Raw genomic sequence first — 21892 nt, 5'->3', positions numbered from 1 at the left:
TGCAAGGCTGACGGCTGAGGTCAGGGCAGTGTTTTTACTGGGTATAGTATTTGCCTATTTAAATGTCAGAAGTGTATTTGTTGATTTTAAGTTGTTGGCTCTTAAAAACATTTTCAGTTTCTGATTTATTTGACATTACATCTTTAAATTATCAGTGGAACTTCCCTTAACATCTGCACACATGCACACTCAGAAAATGAAAAAAAAACAGCTCTTGTATGGTTCACAAAAGTTTTGTTTATTTTAATAATTGCAAATCTGATCTTAAAAATGTTGAATAATAAAAGGGATGTGAGCTCTCTGGGTCTCAATATTTGTCAAAGCCAATATCTATAAAGACAATACAACCTTAAAAGAAATTAAGGATGGACAACTAGCAGCAAGTTTGTTGTTTTTTTTATAAAAGTAAACAAACAAAATAAACAAGCACAAGTGCCTTTCCCCATTGAAACAAAAAGATACACTTACATGCAGATAAAGTGAAAATACTAACGGCTTTAAAAGTGGCAAAATGGACAGCAAGTTCTGTGACCCTTTTCAAGACGCCATCACAATTTAAATGCATTTGATCGTTATATGAATTACCAAAACAAAGCCAATGAACCAAAGAATCAGACTAAATAGATTTGAAATATTTCACACTTCAGAGTTGCTGTAATTGGCCCTGTCATTCATTTGCATTTCTTAATCGGAGCAGCCCTTTCTCTCATCGTCCCTCCCTTCAATGGGTTTTGGCAGAACTTTGTCCTAACCTCAACCCCTTGTCACATAAAACCAAAAATAACCATTAGAAGCATGTTGGGGGAGGTGCATGCTCAGTCAGAAAGCCATCTCTGATTTCAACACGTCAGTCAGGACGGATTTCACTCTGTGAAATGATCATTTTGCAAAGCAGTTTATCCCATAGACGTCGTACTGTAAAGGTACAACCAAATTTCAAGGTGTAGGATGCAAGTGGTTGATTCTTTAGCAAATCTTCAAACATCACACTAAATAAAATTGTAAAATATTATATTAATTAAGAGTATATTACATTAATAAACTGTCTTTCCATTAATTGAAAAATATTCACATTTTGAGTAAGAAATTTAAATTCTTAATTTATTTCTGATTTTAAACAATCTAGACTCTTGCACTGTGTCATCTCAATCTAAACATATCTTCACTAGAAAAGGGCAGTTGTGTGTCTGCTGTTTCAAAGTTTAAACCATTACAGTTATTCTCCCCTCCATCCAGAGGAGCTCAACTTTTGGCTCCACACATGCCACACCTTTTAACATTGTTCACTTATACCATCATCTCTCTTCCTGGCAAAATAAAGTCTCGGTGGGGAAAATGGTCACAATAAATAATACTACTGGCTTAGGCATTAGAAAGACAAAATATAAAACAGCAATTTGAATTTTGTTGGCTCCGAGATCTATCTAAAAATCCAGGATCAGTATTTAAACTAAATAATTTCTGTGAATTTGCAAATAGAGCAATTTACAGTTTGCACAATGAGTTAAGTCTTACCTCTCATGAATGAAACATGAAAAAACAATGTAGCATTTGTTTATACATATATGTTACCTGGTTGTCACACAGTCACTGACTGATCATAAATTAAGGGGACGAGGAAGGTGGCTGTTCTCTGCGGTTATGTTCACTTGGGGTCCTCGATGGTGCCCGTGCTAAGGTCAGTCATTTTGGGATATTTCACCTTCTTCTGGTCCAGCTCGTTCTGAGCCCACAGCAGTAACTTCAGGAGTTTAGCCAATTTGGGCGTCGACTCCCTGTTTTCATAGTCCAGCACAGCTTGGTTCACCTCACTCCACACCTGTGCATCAATGTCGAATGTCGAAATTAGAGAAAATGTGGTCTGACACACCTCGGCCACAAAAGGAAAGAATTCAGTCAACCCGGTTCCATTAAAAGGTGTTTCATGATCAACCTGTTCATTGTCAAACAAACTTTTGTGTATTTTTTGCATGTTTGCTTTAGATCTGGTATAAAAGCTGTCAACTGAGGTGATTTAGTGCATTTATTCAAAAGCTAAACTACTATTAAATCCATCTGCTGTTTGTGACCTGTTCAGGAAGCGATTATATAATAAACAAGTATTATAAATAATTTGTGTATTTGTGTCACTAATGTGGTAAACACAGTAACATGTATGCTTGTCAGTACTTGAGCGTAAAGTTTTTTTCCCTGATCAGAAAGTAAAATGCAGCTGAAACAGCAGTGTGCTCTGGTTGTATCCTCCTCTGTGTGATCACACAATAATACCCCCTGTAATAAAGTCACTGTACAAGATGCTTCTTTTCTGCCCTGCCTGTGTTTGTCATAAGTAATAACATGTAGTACGTAGTTCATCTGGGGCCTACAGACATATTCGCACGGGACTAGTTTTACCTGGGGACGTCATGTGATTTAGAAATTACTACCTTGTTTTTGTTTCGTGTAGTGCATTCCCACTGGATAAAACTCGTGTTATTGACATGATCGCTTGGATGTGATGTTAAGGCTCTGTGCCACTTCAACTTTCAGAAAGCTAAGCATCTGATTTTTAACAGCCACATTATTGATATAGCGTAGAGTTGATTTGCCCACTTTCTGCTCGTGTTACAAACATAAATACACATATTGCAGCTCAGTTAGATTAAGTTACACACTGGTTGTGGATGCACTTGACTATGACAACTTTTTATTGCTCTTAACCTTCTCTAACATCATGTGAAAGGTCAATGTCAATGATCTCACAGCATAGCTGTTGATTGCTGTTCAATATATCAGGAGCCCCAATCAAATTTCTTATGCTTTCAGTTGTTTGACAACAGAAAAAAAAATATGACCCACAATCATAGCGGTGCCAATTTGCACAGGACTAAGGGGGATTAAGATCACAGACGTCCTCTACAATTATTATTACTGGAGGTGCCTAGGTAGTACTAGTCCCATGCAAATAGTGCTTTAAGTCGTATTGATATGATAATATTAGTCCCATGCAAATTAGCCAGTGGAGATACAATCATCTGTCATATTCATGTACAGCCATACTGTAAAGCATCTTTGATCTTTTATGCTTGTAACACATGTAGAAAGTGGGCAAATTAACTGTAAACTATAGTAATAATTTGGCTTCTGAGGAAGAGATGCTTCACTTTTGAAAGTTGTTAAACAGAGCCTTAACATCACATCCAGGAGATTATGTCAGTAAATACAAGTAAGATACAGCCTTCGCTTATCCTGTGCGAATGCACACACAACACAACCATGTCTTCATGAACTCTTTGTGACAAAAGGGAACATAAATATGAACATAAGAAGGGCGGCATGACTTGACTTTCAGACACCGCAACTAGATTTTCCCACTCCGTCCATGTAACATTGAGCAGTCTGTGTATCAGAACTAAAAAGAACAGGAGCTCAGATACAAAAACAAAAGTAAAAATAAGTATTTGCACCATAATATTACAGGGATAACTTAAGTTGTGAAAGCACCCTAAAATTGCTGCCCACATTTCTATTCTGTAAATCAACTAATGAGGTGAAACCGTGAAGTATAACAAAACATGTGGGTAAGAACTCATATAAACAAACCAACCTTTTGCCGCTGCATCATGTTGAGCAGGTCTCCAAAGGGTGACTCTTCTGGGTTGTCAAAGGCCAGAAGGGCTAATGTTCTCTCCATCTCTGTCAGACACTCGCGGCTCTCCTCTCCCTGCTCAGCCAGCTGCGTCTGGGCAAACTCCAGCGCTGACTCAGTCTCCCTTAGCCTGATTAACTCAATCAAATGTTGCTGCTGCAAGAGTGGAAATGAAGCACAGGCTGTGGATGATGAAGTTACAGCTTTATCTAGATACAATATTTACCTATTTAACCAGAAATTAACTCATTATGTTAAGTGATGGCCTGGCCTGGGTTATTACCTACAGGGGATGAACGGGTCTCAGATGTTCTTAATAAACTTCAATACTTTTGCTGTGCCTCAATCTCACTTAAGCGAAGCTCTTACCATCACATGAAATGCATGATTAGGTACCGGCTACTTTCCAGTTGACAGAGGCAGATACTAAAAGGAGAACTACTGATGTGATCACAAAGCTCTGTGCACATGTACCTGAAGATGAAAATACAAGTATCGATTGGTGTCCAGCAGCTCTGGGTGTAAGCTGTTGATGAGTGCAATAGCTTCCTGTATCTGTCCCTTCAGGATCATCTCTCTAATCTTTATCCTTTCATCCAAAGAGTCCAGGTCCACACTTGGCTCGATCCCAGACTCCATCCGAAACTTCTCCGCAGCCTCTTTGAAACCCTCTTGAAAACAGATGTGAAACAGACACAGACAAAGAGGCAAAGACATTAAGGACAGTAATGAATTACTTTTTTTTTTCTTACTTGTACAATCTGTACATTCAGCTCACAGTAGCTGCCTTCAAGCTACATGCCTCACCTGTCACCAGGTAATTCATAATGAGCCTATTCATGTCCGCCCTCTGTATGTGAACATTGTTTAATTTGTCCATCCACTCTTCTTTTGTGATGTCTTCTGGCTTTTCAGCATAACTCATCATTGGGATCCTGGAAAGAGGGGAAAGCCATTTGGAAAAAAGCAGCCAAACGTGAGCAAGACTGACACAGCTTGGTCACAGTTTGTACCTACATGAACAGCAACGTTGCCACCGTGCAGAGATAGATATTGAGGATTTGAACACAAACATGGACGACACACACAAATGGCAAAATCACAACTTAATACCCAAACAACAGACTCGATATTTGTGCGCGTAAATTAAGGTTGGGAGCTTGCTAGCGCCACTAAAAATTGATTTGGAAATTCTCCGAGGCTTCCAAAACAAACCCATTTCCTCCTGGGCAACAGACCTGGCTAGTTAGCAGACTGTGTGCGTTTACACAGCTTACCGTGCAAACACAAGGTCCGGCGATTATCCTTTCTCTGCAGGCGTGAGAAGACAACAACCAAACAGCAGTGCGCGGTCCTGACAGTGCTTTAAGAAGAATAAAAACACTGTTAAACCGCGGCTACACAGTCAAGCTTTTTTTCGCGGCTAGCTAACTAACCAAGCTAACGTGATAACCTCGCGATAGCAACGTCACTCCTGCGAGCTCTGCGATTGGTGGGGGCGTTGACGTCACGGTTGCCGAGGAACAGTTTACAGTCGGTGCAGTGAATCGTCCAGATGTGATCCGCTGCGAGGACGTGATGTCCGACTTTTACACGCTGCGTTTGTCTGTTTATCTATACTACAGGGCTTCATCTACCTCGTTACGAGTCACAAAATGAAACAGCAGCAACACAGATGCTCCCATACGGTGTCTGAGGGGTTCAACTGAATGGTTTCATGGTGTGATTTATCATGCCCGTGGCCCTCACAGTCACGACCTCGACTAATTGCCTACTTGTATTTGTAAGGGAAGATGCAACACAAAAATACAATATATTAACCAGTAAATATAACTAGTAAGAATGATGCTAATGTTGTTATCTTGCACTCGAGAAATAATTTGCTAAAACAGTGACTTTAGAGGGTCCTGGGGCCCAAATGTGCTGTTGCACCTTTGTCCTAGGAATTATATTCACATTGGATGATTCTGCACTTCATTGTCCAAGATAATGTAGACTATTCAATCAAATTACAACAATCTAATGTAGGCTACAAACCATGAAGTGCAGATTCAACCAATATGAATATAATTCCTAGGACTTGCATTGCTATTCCACCGTATTTGAACTAAGGTGCAACAGCACATTTGGGCCCCAGGACCCTCTAAAGTCACTGTTTTAGCAAATTATTTCTCGAGTGCAAGATAACAACATTAGCATTATTCTTACTAGTTACATTTACTGGTTAATATATTGTATTTTTGTGTTGTGCCCTTTATGGAGGGGCAGAGAGGAGGGTTATGGTGGTTGGGTGTGTACCGCATCAGACTTTCTTGCAAAAGACAGGAGTTTGCATCCAATCACAGACCCACAGCTAACCATCACTAAAATGTCTTTCTTTAGCCTGATCGCACTGTAGTTGTCATACACAGATACTGTAGAATGGAGAAATTTAAAAAAGCGGGTTGTCAATTGAACACTACCTGGGTTTTGTTACAAAATCAACCTTCTAGTCTGCTGACAGGGTTGACTTTCTAGCGTACATTAGTTTGTTGTAATTTGATTGAATAGTCTACATTATCTTGGACAATAAACCACGTGAGCACAAACTATCTAGATTACTAAAGAAAAATAGTGTAAAGCATCACATTTAATGCAATGTTAAGTCTGATTAAATTAAATTAATTCAGATTTATATACACCCTATGTGTTTATTCAATTAGCTATTACATATAAATCACACATCTAGTTTTTGAATTTACAGTCTACACATTGGCTCAACATGATAGAAAAACTTTGCATTAAATGTGACCCTTCACATTGACTTTATGGAATAAATTCAGATGGAAAATTTACATGTGTTTATAATATTTAAACGAGCTCTGTCGAACTTCTGTGTTAATAATTTTTCACCATGTAGGCCAATCAATCCATGCCTTCATGAGAGACTTTGGACTGACATGTCAGATAGCACTCTTCAACACTGTCATGACAACAGCAAAATAAGAGAACGTCTTTTGGAAGAATGATGTTCAACCCTCCAGAGTTCAGAGACATTAATCTATGTCAAGCAGCACCGAAGCAGTTCTGGCAGCTCACGATGCCTCAACACAACACCTCCCACCTCCCATTCGTAAAGAAAACTCTCTAGGTCAAGGATTCGAATACTTTTCTTCATCACATGCACAACACAGGATGTACAATGAAATTTAAAGCGACAAGCATCACAAGACAACAAGAACAAAATGGGCTACTGCTGCCAATCCCTGACTAAAATGCGACTCAATTAAACTGTTAAATTAGATTTTGTGTGCTTAAACAATGCACCAGGAGTAAAAAATAAAAATAATCTCAAGTAGTTTGTATTTCAGGGATTACAACCGGGAGTTACAGTAGTGTCATGCTTTCTAAGCTGTGTGTGAGTGGGATATTATGACTTGTAGAAGAAGGAAGTACGACTAAGTTTCCTATGAATTATTAATAATAAACATTTTTCATGGCAGACATAGCAGGAAAACCACAGGTGAAACTATTAACATCAGTGATGGTGTCAGTGGCTGTGGTAAACAGGCTGTCTCGTATCAATATTTCTCTGTATATTTGTGGAAACATAAAAATTAGAAAGGTGTTTTAAAAGATAAGGTAGGCACTTGGTTTGTTCATGACTCCGAGGCATCTGCCCTACTTTTCCTGTGGATTATCCAGGCATGACACCCGAGTTGGTTGACTGTCCCACTCACAGGGAGTCGGTCAGATGTTTGATAGCAACTGAAAGATTAGAGACACAGACAAATTGTTACAGTTAAAATCATGGGAGCATTAATTTTTTTTTATAACTTTTGCTTCAAGCTCAGTTTCTATGGAAATACAAGACACAGACAAAATCAAATTAGACCCTATGTTTCCTTCTAGTATCAATAACTGTAGCTTGAATACCTTCCACATCTCAAAACTGCACTTCATCTGATTTGAAATTTGAGTGGTAAAGTAATGTGTTTCCTTCAGATATTGGTCTCAATCTCGTGGAGTAGGCCTTTGATAATGAAACTCAGTCCAATAGGTCTTTCTCATAATAAAGATTTTGTAGCCAGCCATCATACAGTACATTTTGTAATAGGCTACATCTGTGCTTTTCCTTCTATGACGCGTGTCATGTTTTGGTCCAGCTCATACCTTAATCAGTCTTTGGATGTGTGCGAATACTACGCATCGTTTGTCCTTCTTCAAATCAAAATGTTTTCAGTGACAAAGGCCTTTACAGTAGATGATGAACATACTGCATGTTTTCACCAGTGGTCTAAAATTCAATCAGTTGATTTTACACTTCCAAAAATATATTTTTACACAAATTGAAATATTGTTTATTATAATATTAGTGAGCTTGTGCTGTAGATTTGTTTTACCGTTTGACAGGTAATTTGGCTAGCTGTTTCTAGTCTTTGGACATATCACAGAGACTGATAAAGCCTGTCATCTGCAACAGAAAGCGACTAGCATATTTCCCAAAATGTGTAACTTTTGCTTCAAGTCTATTAAAGTTATGTGACTGCAATGTTGCAATGTCTGTTTGTAGCCTAACAAAAGCTTTTTACTAAAAGCGATTTAATTTACGCTTCGAAAATCACAAAAGTGGCGTTCATCTGTAAAGATTATCTTGCTGAACAAAACGTGTAAGTATCAAAAAATTGTGTTTGCCACAGATCTTATTTTCCAAAATCCAATTAAAAAGTCCTGTAGGTTTTTTGAGAGGGGACCATGGCTATGCTAACTTCCGGGTTAATATGAAGCTTAGCAGCTGTATATAGCTGTATGTAAACAAGAGGAAACACCTAGCCTGCCTCTGTCAAACCTGTCTCTTAAACTAAATAATAAAAACATTATATTTAGTTTGCTTAATCCATGTAAAGTGATAATTAGTCTGTATTTGACGGCAGGGATACTCTCTGGCTCTGGGCCAGATTAGCTGCTCACTTCCTGGATCTCCTTTGGTTGCCTGGCAACTGCTCAGGGTCCGGAAATATGCTAGCTCGACACAAGCTAACTCTTGTGGTCGATTTTACACTTACAATAATATATTTTTACACAAATTAAAATATTGTTTATCATTATTATAATATTAGTGAGCTTGTGCTGTAGATTTTGTTAAGCTAGCTGTTTCCAGTCTTTACGCTGTAACGGACATATCATCTGCAACAGAAAGCGACTGGCGCATTTCAGAAAACGTGAAAACTTTTTGCTTCTGGCCTATTCAATCAGTGTTAAGTGGTCTTAAATAATTCCCTGCTTGAAACAGTATTAACGTGAGCGGCTGTGTTTGTCCACAATAAGCAGATTTCAGCTCCGCTCCGTGGGCTCCTCGGTGCTGTAGCTGCACTTTGCATCCAGCATCCTCTCCATCATCCCAGCGCCGTCGTGAACGCGCACGTCGGGTCGCCATGGGGCGTTCGGAGGGGGGGGCGGAGCCAGCGTACTGCTGCAGCTGTCCATGGTTGCGTAGTGGGAGCCAGAGAGGGTCCGGGTACGTGCGAGATGCAGCCATAGTCACGCTACACTGTCTAAAATCATAACCTGCTGGGATCGTTAGTGTTGCAGCGCATCAGAGCCGACAAAAGGTGAGACCGAAACGTGCATTTCGACCATTTCTTTTTCCTCGAGACGCTGCCCCTTGCCCTTGAAAATTAGTGCTGACGATCCATCCCCCCCCTTCTTGCATCAAGAACAGGCCAGGAAGCAAACCAACATGGATGCTGTGCGCTATAGCAGTGCTGCTGATGATGCTTGCAGAGAGATTATGCTCCTAGCATCGTATTCACAGACTTTAATCCTTCTTGTAGACAATTGACATCGGGATGCGATTCGTATGAAAGGGAAATTTGACACCCACATGACATAAGAGACAGTTTTTTGGTAAAAATGTTGAAAAAAGGGCTGCACAGGGCTTTAAATAGACCACTGCCTATTCATTTGTGTCAAGATGACACCCATCTGGAAGCAGCTACATTTTCAGGAATGGCTTTATTCTTTTTTTTTTTTTCTTGCAGCATGAGTCAGATTAATCATTTTCTTTTGCAGTATGGTCGGCTGTGTGGATGTCAGTTACTGATTTACTTCCAGCAGCAGAGGCAGTCAGTGATCCTTCCAAGATGTCACAGTTTAACTATCATCATGTAGAAATGTAGCCGGACGACTGACATCATCGGTGCAATTACAGTGGAAAACGTCTGAAAATTGAATGAGTGCAGGGAAATGGAATAAACCCAGTATGTTGCAAACAGAGGTGGATCTTTCCTCATATAGCTTGTGCAGGACAGTTGTATTTAATGAGACGGACCAGCTGTTGCCTGCAGTCAGGAGGATTCAATCACACGGGCCTGACTTTATTTGAAGGCCGGATGTATGTCATGATAAACAGGCTTTCTTAACAAATAGGCCTTGCTTATGAAGCATCACATGCAGCCCGAGCAGCGCGTTTAGTTTCCTGTTTCTGTTCCCAGCTTGTGAGACATCATGGCTGAGCACCAGAGGCAACGCTCTCTGTCCACCGCTGGTGAGTCTCTCTACCACGTGTTGGGAGTTGAAAAGGTGGCCACATCAGATGACATCAAGAGATCTTACAGGTGAGGCATCCCTCTTCGACTCAGCCTTCCTCCCGACACTGACAATGTGTGCTGTGATTCTTATTTCATTGTCTTTTTGCCAACTTTCTCCACAGGAAACTGGCGTTGAAGTTCCACCCTGACAAGAATCCTGACAATCCAGAGGCAGCTGATAAGTTCAAGGAGATAAACAACGCCCATGCAATTCTGAATGACCCCACAAAGCGTAATATTTATGACAAATATGGTTCTCTGGGACTATATGTGGCCGAGCAGTTCGGAGAGGAGAATGTCAACACTTACTTTGTCCTTTCAAGCTGGTGGGCAAAGGTAAGACTGAGCGAAGGCTTTAGTCAGTTTTATGATTTCTTGTTTCAGCTTATTATTTGCTCACACATTGACTCTTCACTTCCTCCCGTGATTCTGCTTGCCTGCAGGCTCTGTTTGTATTCTGCGGCCTTGCCACCGGCTGCTACTTCTGTTGCTGCCTGTGTTGCTGCTGTAACTGCTGCTGTGGAAAATGTAAACCACGGCCTCGGGAGGGACAGGACCAGGAATTCTATGTGTCCCCCGAGGACCTGGAGGCTCAGCTGCAGTCTGACGAGAGAGGTGAGACTGAATCACCTGCGTCGCCCTTCCCACTTTGAATTGGTCAGAGGGGTTATTAACAGGAGGGGGCTCAATGCAAAGGTGCGTTCTGATCGCCTGGTGATTCCCTGCAAAGTGGACTACACAGGGTATTTAGCCAATGTTTAGTAAGATAGCAAACCGTAGGAAGCAGAAAATGCTCAGTTCCAAGGTGCTAACTGTGTAGGGAGGAACTGATCAACTGTTCATCACTTGACAAGCAAGATCACCCATCAGTCATTGAACTCAAACCATGGAGCTCACAAAGGAGTTTACATATGTCGCTGTAACTAATGTTATCATTATTAATTTGACCATTTAAAGCTGCAATATGTAAAATTTCAAAAGAATAACTTGAAATTATCAGTAGAATGTGAAGACATAACAGTTTTAGTTATCTAATGAAGAAAGCATACTAACCAGCTAGCCCTAGCCCGTCCGGGTCCAAAGTGTCTCTGCAAGCGGTGTAAACACCAACACTCAACCGTTGCTCTGAGCTCCCAGTCAGGACCGCAAGCTGTACGGCTATCTGAGTTTACCGAGGATGTTACATTAAATCTGGACACAGTGCTGGAGGCGGAGCCACATTTATTCCTATGAAAGCTGTACAGTGGCGTTTTAAAGTCTAAAAAGCTCGACTTCCCGGTTATGAATATACCCGGATCTGCCGTGTTGTGCAGCCCATAGAGCGTGTGCACTAGAGACTTCCACCAGCCAAGCCGGCTACCTTCGGTTTTGGCGCCCGGCTAACTTGAATGGGGATAAAGCTATTTAATCATGCTGCTCTTCTCGACTTTACAAATTTTATTGGCCCGAATGGCTCAAATTGTGATGCTCTTTCTGGGGTCTTGGAGGTTACAAGCTAATGGCAATTAAAGTCAGCAGCCATTAGTGTTTAATCTGGTGATATGCTGCCCCCATATTTGTAATGAGTTTGAATTCTGCATATGGCCAATTCATACATATTGCACCTTTAAGTAGTTTAGTATTCATCATTTATTTATTCATATATATTCATTTTTATATTTCTCTAATATTTCTTGGGAAACAAGCTATGGTGGACCTTTTAACTAACTACCACAAAAAAAAGTACAGTAGTCAATGGGAAGAGACAAATACACTTGACTGTGCCACAAAATCACAGATATATGGAGGAATTTTGTTGAATTTCCTAAACAGACTTTCCTTGAACAGGACGCAGGGATTGCAGTTCGCAGAATGCAGCTACTGAAAATGTTTCTGTTTCAGAGGCTGGGGGTGACCCTATAATGCTGCAACCATCAGCCACAGAGACGACCCAGTTGACATCAGATGGGCACCACTCCTATCACACCGATACCGGCTTCAACTAACCCTCCATTCCCGTCAATCCTGGCCTGCGGTCCTGCCTGCTTCCCTGCTCCACCTCGATGAGATGAACGAAAAGAGCGATCCATCTTTTCACTTCAGAAAGGGAGCCATGCGGAGGAGAGGGACTAGTAAGCATGGCCCATGAAAGGAACTTATGAAGTCACACCCCTTACAACCCTCCCCGATTGGTCCGCAACTTATTTCCCAAGACAAGAGAAACATTAAGTTGTTTCCTTGTCGTTTCTTTCTTTTTGTATTTCTTGGCCTTTAACCACACAGGTCGCCTACCCCACTTCCCCTCTCCCACATCTTGCATCATGGTGTAGCATGCACTGTTTATAAAACATGGTCTCCAGATTTTCTTTCATCTTTAGCAACATTTTTACTTTGCAAGACTCATAATGTAGGTGCATACTATGTGCAATATGTTCGAATAGTACAGTTCACAAGGAGGAGGAGGATATTGGGGTTTTGTGCTAAAAGAAAGGAGAGCCATGGCTCAGGGAGGTGCTGGTTAGAGAGATTTGTTTATTTGCGAAGGCGGTCGGTGCCGTCATTAAACCTTCAAGAACAGAGCTGTCATATATTAGTGCAGTTTTTACTTCTGATTTGCAATCAGCACTGTTTTAGTTGAAGATACCACCTGCCATCGTCAGATCCACAGTACGTCTTTGGCACTGTGTTTGTCTTTAGTGTGCCCCCTCCGAGTGTTTTTAATGTGAATCATGAGGTTTGTAAAGGCACAGAGCTTTATTTGCAGACATGATTTCATGAATGCCTGCTGGCGTCACATTTCTACTTTAGTAATTAATTAGTATTGGCTTTTCTCTTCTCTGCCTCAGCTTTAGTTCAGCTCATTCTTGCAGGATAGAGCCTACTCTCCTGTCGTTCCTGCAGCACTGAACAGTCGTCATGACAGTTGTTTTTTATGTAACGTTCATGTTGGTTCATAATATCTTGAATTCTATCTATTATTGCAGGTTTCAGCCCAGGTGGGTTATTTAAAGTGTCATGATTTTATGTTGATATGCTGTTCTCAGACAAACCTAAGAAGAATTTTTGTTTCATTTTGTTTTTATTTTTTATTACATTTGATTGATCGGATTTGTTGACATTGGATCCCTTTGTCTGAAGTTTGTAGGGCTGAGTATCGAATTGATACTTGTATGGCACTGACCATGTTGCCTCGATACTATCGAATATTGAAAAATGTCTTGTCATTCGTTACCAAATTTCAATACCTAAGGAGTTAATATCATCAGCGTCAGTGAGCCAATAAGCATGCAGCATGCTTGTTGTGCCAAGAGGTAAAAGTGCTGGTGATTGGCTGTCTCGAGGCATGCAGGAAAGCACGAGGTTACACCCAGAGACAGGGCTCACTACATGACGTATGTCTAATTGAATCTTTTGTTAAAACAGATTTCATAAGATTGACATCAATAAAAGTATCTTTCAGGAACCGCAATCAAAGTATCGTAAGGTATCAATATCGAAAATTTTAACGATACTGAGCCCTGAAAGTTTGGCAAAGCATCTCGGATATTAATAATGTCATGAATTTCTGCCGTCTTTTCCGTTTTTATTTGTTTGTTTAAAACAAAAGCCAAAAGTTTTTATTTCAGAGATGTCATAGAGACTGAAAGATATTAATTTCATCCAGTTACTGCAAGTATTTTTGTTAATTTATTGATACTGAGCTGTATGAAGCCAAGGAGCTGCAGGTAATCCAGTCGGCTCTGCTCAGAGGGTGACATGTTTTTCACTGTGAGCTGTCTTGAATATGTTAAGTAATTAATGTCGTGGAAAAAACATGTCACACTCTTCATAGCTGGGAAATAAAGCTGACTACAGAGCATATATATAATATTTTATTATATTATAATTATAATTATAATATATGATATTTTAGGTGGTGAGGTATATGATTTTCATCATGTTTTTAGTCCTCGTGTTTTGAACTAAAGTCTGATGACATTTTGTCCGATGCTGTGACCGTTTATCATTATTGACTTTTTTGAATCCATGTAGATATAAGAAGCTCGTCAGGCATATCATCCGTGAGCCAGCGCTACAGGCAGCTCCAAGTTAAATGACTCTATAGATTTTTCATACGACTGAATTTGCATATATTGCCACACATTTGCAAATTGCCATAAATTGCCATGAACATCTTTGCCACTTTTGTCAGTTTCATAACTGCTAATAATGTGTTTCAATGGTTTACAATTGGTGAGCTCCTGTTGCCCACCCTCTGCTATTAATGGTATGGATGTTGACCTCTGTGGCCCTTGTATGATGTTTCCTGTAACCCTTGATGAAACATAGATGTTCCTGTCATGGCTTTTTCATTGAGATACTGAAAAAAGCTACTGTAAATGTTCTCAGTTGAATGCACTGTGTGTTTAAAAAAACTATAATGGATCAATGATCAGGAAACGACTCCATAAAAAGACAACATAGTATATAGTGTAACTATAGTGAAATGGTTATATGATGCATTTTTGGACTTTTATTTATTTCATACTTTGTCATGTTTCAAATGATGATTGGCTATAATTTTAACTGGTATGATGTTGTATTGTAACCATTAAATTTAGCGAGGAATGGTTTAATGGTTAAGGTTGCTTGTACATACACTCGGCCTATATAAAGTATAAACCTTAACGTTTATGTTGTAGCATGGTAATTGTGTGTCTGGAAGAAAACAAGTGGATCATTGATCTGATTTGCTGTTGTTGAATAAATGTTCCTGAACATTGCGGCCTTATCAGATTATTTCATTATAAAACACGTAACACCCAATGTGTTACAGTTGGGAGGGGGTTTGAGTGTGACTGACTGGATTTATGGAGGCTACAGTGACTTATGTTAACACAAAAACACATTTACAATATACAGTCAGTAGAAGACAATGTATTCAGTAGTACTTCAGAAGTACTAAAACCACACTGTAAAAATACTCTCACAAGTCCTGCAGCAAGAAACTGACTTAAAAAAGTATCTCACTATAATCAGAAAAATGAACTTTTATTTTTACTTTTTAGTTGCATTAAAAGAAAAGGTGGGTTTTTAGAGAAAAACATACCCTGTGACTGTATAATATTGTTATGTTATTTATCCTTAGATTAATATCTCTGGCTCTGATTCATGCGAAACAACCGCAGAAAACCAAAAGCTGCAAAATCATTGTTCACTTGCTTCTATAGGAGTCTCATCACTCTGCAGTGTCGTGGCTTGTTTTGCCAGCAGGTGGAGACAAATCTTTGATTTTACCAACTTATTGTTGGCTGGTAATTATAGATGAGAGTCCACAGACATTAAAAAACAAAACAAAATTGCATTTCATTTAACAGTGACGGTGACAGGAGCCATTCTGTCTGTATATGTACGGTGGTGTAAGTTTAACTTGATAATTTACTTATAATTAATTTAAGATTATGAATCAAGGACAGGTAAAGAGTATTTTTACACCATGGTATTACTATTTTTACTTAAGTAGAGGATCGGATTACTTCCTCCACTACTGATTATTTGGGAACTATTTTGGTCCGTTTGGGATGTCATGACTCACAATTAGGTGCAAAAAAAAGTACCAACCACTGGGCCAGCAATGTTTTATCTTGAAGAAAATTGAACACTGTTATTCATGACAGTTACATTACTGAGATATTACTCAATTACAAGTAAAACTCAAACTCAGTATTAGTTACTTTTTAACCGTTGATGTTGAATGCATTATCAATAGCAAGCATAGATGACATGGTGTATTAAGGAAAAGTAAAATTACAGACTTAATACTCTACTCTTAGTACAAATACCCAAAAATGACTTCATTACAGTAATATGAGTAGATAGTAGATAGGTAGTAATATGTTACTTCCACTCCTGCATGTGTGTGTGTTAATGTGCAACAGTGGAAAGTAATAAAGTACATTTATTAAAGTAGGCTACTGTAAGATCCTTTTGAGGTATCCTACCTATACTTAACTCCACTACCATTTAGAGGCAAATATAGTACTTTTGACTTTACTAATTTATTTGATAACTTCCCTTACCTGTTACTTTAAGAGTAATAATATAGAATAAAGTATATATTCCTATGTGTAGGCCGCTGGTTATATGTATTATTATAGGAAGTGTTGTTAAAAAGTAGCCAAAAGTCATATTTGAGTTGAAGTAAAGACATCATGTTAAAATATTACTTTGATAAAGGTGAAAGCCACTCATACATACAAATAGTACTTCGGTAACAGTCTTAAAGTATCTGATATTAAATGTAAGTATGAAAAGTCATTTTATGGCGATAAATGTACAAGTACAAGCAAAAAATACTACATAAATTACATTCCATCACTAACACTGGATAAGATGGAGGGGAAGCTAGAAGTAAACAAATTAATTATAATGAGATCCTGTGTGTGTGTGTGTGTGTGTGTGTGTGTGTGTGTGTGTGTGTGACATGCTCCTGCCTCCTGCGTGTCTCTCGCGCGCTGATTGGACGGAGGCAGCAGGCTCAAACTAAATGAGCTAACCAGTGAAAACACTCCGAGGTGAGAGGTGGCAGCAATGAACCGACCAGGTAAGACTTTTATCACAATAGCTTTACAGAGTACTTTACTATGATTTTTGACAAAGTGTCTTAGTTAGTTTTGGTCGCCAGATAACGTGTTTAAAGTGCGTTTACGCTGCCGTCGACGCCGGCTAACGTTAGCTCCGTGTGCAACAAGTAGCTGTTAGCCTGTTAGCCTGTTAGCTTCAGTTAGCCTGTCAGAGAGAGTGACGTTCAGCACTGAGGACAGCTCCTAGCTCCTGTGTGTGTTTATTCTTATGTAAGATATACAACTGATCTATCTATCTATCTATCTATCTATCTATCTATCTATCTATCTATCAATAATATATAAATTGATGGTTTTAGAGGAACTACTTCATACATCAATGCAAAATCTGTAATAATGTCAAATCTATCTATCTGTCTATCTGTCTGTCTGTCTGTCTATCTATCTATCTATCTATCTATCTATCTATCTATCTATCTACCTGTCTGTCTGTCTGTCTATCTATCTATCTATCTATCTATCTATCTATCTATCTACCTGTCTGTCTATCTATCTATCTATGTGTCTGTCTGTCCACCTGTCTACCTGTCTGTCCGTCTATCTATCTACCTCCTCAGCAGGTTTTGGTGGACCTTCCTCATCCATGAGCTTCTCCACAAGGATACCAGAAAATGGATGTTCACCCTCAGACCTAACCGAGGAAGACGTAGACCATCTACGGATTGAGCTTTCAAAGGTGGTGCAGCTTTTTTGCGGGCGATTCAGTACAATATATTATAAAAAGCCGAAAACGTTCGTGTTTTTCACGGTATCTGCTTACTGTTGTCTCTTTTTGTTTGTTTGTTTTTTTCTGTGGTACAGATGGAGGATGAAATTGAGACTCTGCGACAGGTGCTTTTTGTCAAAGAAAAATATGCAGCAGACATCAGGAGGCAGCTGGGCTTGAGCCCCCTCAGTAACCTCAAACAGAACCTGTCCAAAGGCTGGCATGACGTCCAGACCTCAGCCCCGTAGGTTGCATGTTCATACTGGAAGTATAGCTTTCTATGTGTGATTGTCACTGTTACTTTAAATAGCAGTAAGCTGTAAAAACTCCACTACGCACCTCTGTAGTCTTACCTGGTTTAAGACACTCACACTTTCCGCTGGCAAAACATTTGCCACGCATTGACTTCGTGTGACGCAGTTACATAACTGTGGAACGCACGCTAATGACTCATGACTGTCGTGGTCCTAAGTCGATGTAATAATCTGCCAACTTGTGCATCGTGTGCTCTTGTTCCAGGTATCTCTCAGCCTCTGCCACTCTGGACGACATCAGCCACTCAGACATGTGAGTGTCGGTCGTCATGTTTGCATCCTGTCCTATAAAAAACACTTGTACGGCGTTTCATGCAGAGGGGTTTCCCAACCTATTTGTCCTGTGCTCACATGTTAAAGAGGCATCTCTTGGATGGAACAAGTGATGGGATTTTCCGGGTCAAATAGGATCGGTGCCCTGTTAATAGCCTTACAGCCTGACTTAGCACAAGGAGCAGTAGTATTAACAGGCAGTGGCAGGGGTAGCCAGATAGTCTGTAGCCAATGATGTACACAGGCCTGTTGTTAACTGTTTTATTTTTGTTACGAGTGTGTTTGAATTCATACATTTGTGCTCTTCTGGGGCCTCAGTGCAGAAAAATGTCCCAGACGTTTGTCCAATCTTAGCTTGAGTTTCAAAGACAGGAAAAATCCAATCTTCCTGATCTCATGGCTGTCCTTTCCTACCACAGACCTCGCATTTTATGTTTCAGATATCCTTACTAGAACTGTAAATTCGAACCTTCGATCGGCACTCAACCTGTCATGCCTTTATCTGTATGTACAACGTACTCGAAACATTCTGTGTCCATGACGAGTTGTAATTGGCTAGCTAGCTCGCTTTAATAGACTTGCTTCTTCTACTGGCTAACAACAGAGTTAGCTTCTCCAAAAGGTTAACATCGGTGTTAGCTTCTCAAACAGGCTGACAACAGAGTTAGTTTCTCCGATCACAGATGGAGAAGCCTTTCCTTTCAATCATAACGTTTATCTTCACTGTTACTGACATACAGATCCAACCACAGTTAGTGGCAGTTATTTTGAATGTAGGACAGGGTCTATGACATCCTAACTTAGGATTCCTGACTAAAAAAATCATTAGTTAGGAAAGTTCTGTAGTAAATACATTTGTGTCCTAAATGGAGTTAGGAAAGATGATTCTGTGCTACCAAAAATCCCAAATATCGTCTTAAACTGAACTAAGATGTGTCACAAGTGTGTTGGGAGTGTCGTGACTTGCCTCCATTCAGGTTCTGACTTCTGCTGCTTCTTTGCCCCTGTAGATATATGAGGACACGAGATGGTCTCTCTCAAGCAGGCCAGGTGACAACTTCTGCCCTGTCCAGTATGGGCATGGTCCTCACCAGCAGACTGGCAGCAATGAGGTAACCTCACGATTTTGACCTGGCTCCTACCACCTAAGTTATGGGAAAAAAGAAAAAAAAAAACAGTTTTCCAATTTTATTTGTCAATAAAATGATGAGTAATGAGTCATAACAAACCAAAATGAGCAGACGAAATTAGTTTAAGATGGTAATAAAAACACCAAACTCTGCACACAGAGAGTGCAGAAGCTACCATTGAGGGGCCTGGTTGGAAAATCTGCCTTTGGCTAATTCATCCAGACAGATGGACGAGCAGGAGACCAACAGAGAGACATCACAAGTAGACAAAATGTCAGAGGGATGCTTTAAAATGCAAACTGAGGTTACTGTTACAGGGACGTTTGATTGGTCTTTTCATGGGATTCATTTACAGCTTGACATTTTTAAAAGGGAATTCTTGTCTTTTTAAGCTGTAAGCAATTGATGTCCTTTCATCAGCCTGCATAAACACTTCATTTCAGGATCCCTTTTTATTATGTGATACTGCTCTCAAAATCTATTTTTTGGTAATCAAACAGTCACGCCCATGATGGCTGAAAATTTTCCGTAAATGATGTGTAATTCTTTCTTTTGATGCTTTTTCCACTGTAAAAATTGGTTATTATTGTAACATCTTTGAAAACAACAACAAAAACACAACCTGGGCACTTTAAGACTCCGTGCTCTGAAGTGAAGGACACCACAACACACCACTCATGACCACTTTTTAAACTGGTTGCATGTTTTGAACTTCAGCTCGAAGGCCTCCTGTCTTGTGTTTTTGTTGAGCCAGTAAGCGACCATAATCCAATCACACTAGTACAGCTGGACATCAGCAGCAGTAGCTGATAAGTCTGTTGTTCTCGTCTGTGTGGAAACAGAAGCTGGTGTGACGTTATCTGTGTGTCTGTTTTTATCTCAACAGAGCTCTGCCTCTCCCGAGCCCACCACGGTAAGATCTTTGAGTGCTGAGACTGAGCTCAGTGTTGTCGAGCTGAATGGTCTGAAAAGAGAGTGTGTGTGTGTGTGTGTGTGTGTGTGTGTGTGTGTGTGTGTGTGTGTGTGTGTGTGCTCCATTATATGTTTCCTGACCAGAACATAACATTTAAAGTTCAATATATTGACTCTAAAGTGCGTTTTATCTTTGTGCGGCTGTGGTAGCTGTTAGACGACCATACAGTTCACATAAATAAGATATTATCTACTGTTTTAAACATGAAAGTTACAAAATATTTTGATAGTTGATTCATCATTAAGATTACAATTATTAAAGAATAATTATTATTGAATAATTGTGTAAGAATTAACAAATAATATTAAAAATAAATATTTTCTGTTTACTACTTCGCAAAATTTGAGGATTTGCTCTTTTTCTTCGTTTTATATCCTTTGAAATCAAATTTTTTATATGGACTCCTAATTTATTATTATGTTTCTGTGTCATTACCATTAAGTTTTCATTATTATCTGTATTTTATTCTATTTGATGTTTTATACTGTACTCAGGTGTCACTTGTTAATGAGATCTCGATCTCAAAGCGACTTCCTGATTTAACAAAGTTTATATTTTTGGCTCTGGCAAATTGTGACGGACATTAGTAATAGTAAACTATTAATCCATTAATCATGAAACACAAGTGACAGATTAATTAATAATCATTAATTGCAGCACTACACAACTGATATATAAAAGTTTGAGCAAATTAAAGGCTTGTTTTTTATACTTTCTGCTGAGTCTGTATGATGTTCTTTAATGCTCAAACTTTCTTTGTTCTGCCTTTTCAATGTGACACCCAGCTCCCTGAGCCACAACATAAGTGTGCCGACTATGAGGTAAAACACCATGAATGTTTCTCCTTTATTAACTGTTTACTGCTGTATCCGTGTGATTAAATAAATGTTCAGTTTAGGTTTAACTTGACTAGATTGTCTAAAATATGACAATATTAATAGTGTAGTTTTCTTCACGTTTCTCCGCAGACATTCCTCCACATTTAAGTCTTTTGAGGACATGGTCGGCAATGTGAAGGTGAGTTTGTCCAAACAGGCACAAAGTGTTTCTTACTGTGTTTCTGATTATTGATCACCTGTTCGTCTTGAACACACAGGACAAGGTGACTGGCAGTCTGGCAAATAATGGTGACACCTCCGGGTTTGAACAAAGATCCTCACGCCACAGCACATCAAAATAAATTATGTTTCATACCATGTAAAGTTATGTAAGAATGTGATTTTGTTCCCTTGTCTATGTGAATTTCTCCAGTTATTTCTGACTGTTGTATTAATACAATATGACAAATAGAATGTATTATTTAAAACTTCAATGTAAAAAATAGTCTTTTAATATGTCAGTGTGTTATATTTCTGCATGTTGGATACACTTAAGACTTATTTATTTTGACCTGTGAGTGCAGTGAACATATTTTCCCAAATAAGCATTCATTGACAATAATTGTGGCATTTTACAAAACAGAAAATCGCAACAAGTATTTTTGTACTTTGAATCTTTTTCAATTAAAGTCAATCGAATGGTGTGTGGTCTTTTGTCATTGATGGTCCATTGCCGGGCTGCTGTCAGTGGTGGCCTTGTTTCATATTGAGCCTTTGGGTGGCGCTAGAGGCCACAAATGTATGAACAGTTTTATTTTACTATGGAAACTAGATCCAAGTGTCCATGTCTCCTAATACTGTGCATCCTCTTGTACTGAA

General features: G+C 39.3%; 3 protein-coding genes across 6 annotated transcripts; 2 read left to right on the top strand and 1 right to left on the bottom strand.

Moving 5' to 3' along the window:
- Positions 1 to 214: 214 nt before the first annotated feature.
- On the bottom strand, positions 215 to 19175 carry LOC141000253 (glucose-induced degradation protein 8-B homolog). 2 transcript variants are annotated; one of them, XM_073470926.1, is made up of 5 exons: positions 19060 to 19175; positions 4436 to 4563; positions 4103 to 4299; positions 3587 to 3784; positions 215 to 1819 (listed from the first exon to the last, which is right to left on the bottom strand). In XM_073470926.1, the coding sequence occupies exons 2-5, from the start codon at positions 4554 to 4556 to the stop codon at positions 1646 to 1648; spliced, it is 690 nt and encodes a 229-aa protein (XP_073327027.1). In that variant the 5' UTR covers positions 4557 to 4563; positions 19060 to 19175; the 3' UTR covers positions 215 to 1645. The 2 variants fall into 2 exon arrangements, with proteins under 2 accessions (XP_073327027.1, XP_073327026.1); XM_073470925.1 differs by lacking the exon at positions 19060 to 19175 and adding an exon at positions 4906 to 5084.
- dnajc5aa (DnaJ (Hsp40) homolog, subfamily C, member 5aa) lies at positions 10115 to 12359 on the top strand. Its single transcript, XM_073470808.1, has 4 exons — positions 10115 to 10224; positions 10320 to 10533; positions 10641 to 10812; positions 12079 to 12359. Exons 1-4 carry the CDS (start codon positions 10115 to 10117, stop codon positions 12180 to 12182), a joined length of 600 nt encoding a protein of 199 aa, XP_073326909.1. The 3' UTR covers positions 12183 to 12359.
- On the top strand, positions 16693 to 21717 carry LOC141000252 (tumor protein D54-like). 3 transcript variants are annotated; one of them, XM_073470923.1, is made up of 9 exons: positions 16693 to 16759; positions 17360 to 17475; positions 17601 to 17749; positions 18025 to 18072; positions 19103 to 19204; positions 20109 to 20135; positions 20981 to 21016; positions 21164 to 21212; positions 21292 to 21717. In XM_073470923.1, exons 1-9 carry the CDS (start codon positions 16747 to 16749, stop codon positions 21373 to 21375), a joined length of 624 nt encoding a protein of 207 aa, XP_073327024.1. In that variant the 5' UTR covers positions 16693 to 16746; the 3' UTR covers positions 21376 to 21717. The 3 variants fall into 3 exon arrangements, with proteins under 3 accessions (XP_073327024.1, XP_073327023.1, XP_073327025.1); XM_073470922.1 differs by having other exon boundaries at positions 17357 to 17475; XM_073470924.1 differs by having other exon boundaries at positions 17357 to 17475; positions 21142 to 21212; positions 21292 to 21379.
- The last annotated feature ends 175 nt before the right edge of the window (positions 21718 to 21892 follow it).

Source organism: Pagrus major, chromosome 7 (genome assembly GCF_040436345.1).
Source record: "Pagrus major chromosome 7, Pma_NU_1.0".
Taxonomy (NCBI): Eukaryota; Metazoa; Chordata; class Actinopteri; order Spariformes; family Sparidae; genus Pagrus; species Pagrus major.
The sequence above is the reverse complement of the archived record's forward strand: the minus strand, read 5'-3'. Positions and strand labels throughout refer to the sequence as shown.

Bases quoted from the DNA above. Each gene is read 5' to 3' on its own strand.
- LOC141000253 (XM_073470926.1), bottom strand. From the start codon at position 4,556: ATGATGAGTTATGCTGAAAAGCCAGAAGACATCACAAAAGAAGAGTGG. The intron at 4,300-4,435 runs GTGAGGCATGTA...TCTGTTTTCAAG, and splicing joins TATGAATTACCTGGTGACAG to AGGGTTTCAAAGAGGCTGCG. The intron at 1,820-3,586 runs GTTGGTTTGTTT...ATTGATGCACAG, and splicing joins ACATGATGCAGCGGCAAAAG to GTGTGGAGTGAGGTGAACCA.
- dnajc5aa (XM_073470808.1), top strand. From the start codon at position 10,115: ATGGCTGAGCACCAGAGGCAACGCTCTCTGTCCACCGCTGGTGAGTCT. The intron at 10,534-10,640 runs GTAAGACTGAGC...GCTTGCCTGCAG, and splicing joins TTTCAAGCTGGTGGGCAAAG to GCTCTGTTTGTATTCTGCGG. The intron at 10,813-12,078 runs GTGAGACTGAAT...TTTCTGTTTCAG, and splicing joins GCTGCAGTCTGACGAGAGAG to AGGCTGGGGGTGACCCTATA.
- LOC141000252 (XM_073470922.1), top strand. The intron at 19,205-20,108 runs GTAACCTCACGA...TTATCTCAACAG, and splicing joins AGCAGACTGGCAGCAATGAG to AGCTCTGCCTCTCCCGAGCC. The intron at 20,136-20,980 runs GTAAGATCTTTG...TGTGACACCCAG, and splicing joins CCTCTCCCGAGCCCACCACG to CTCCCTGAGCCACAACATAA.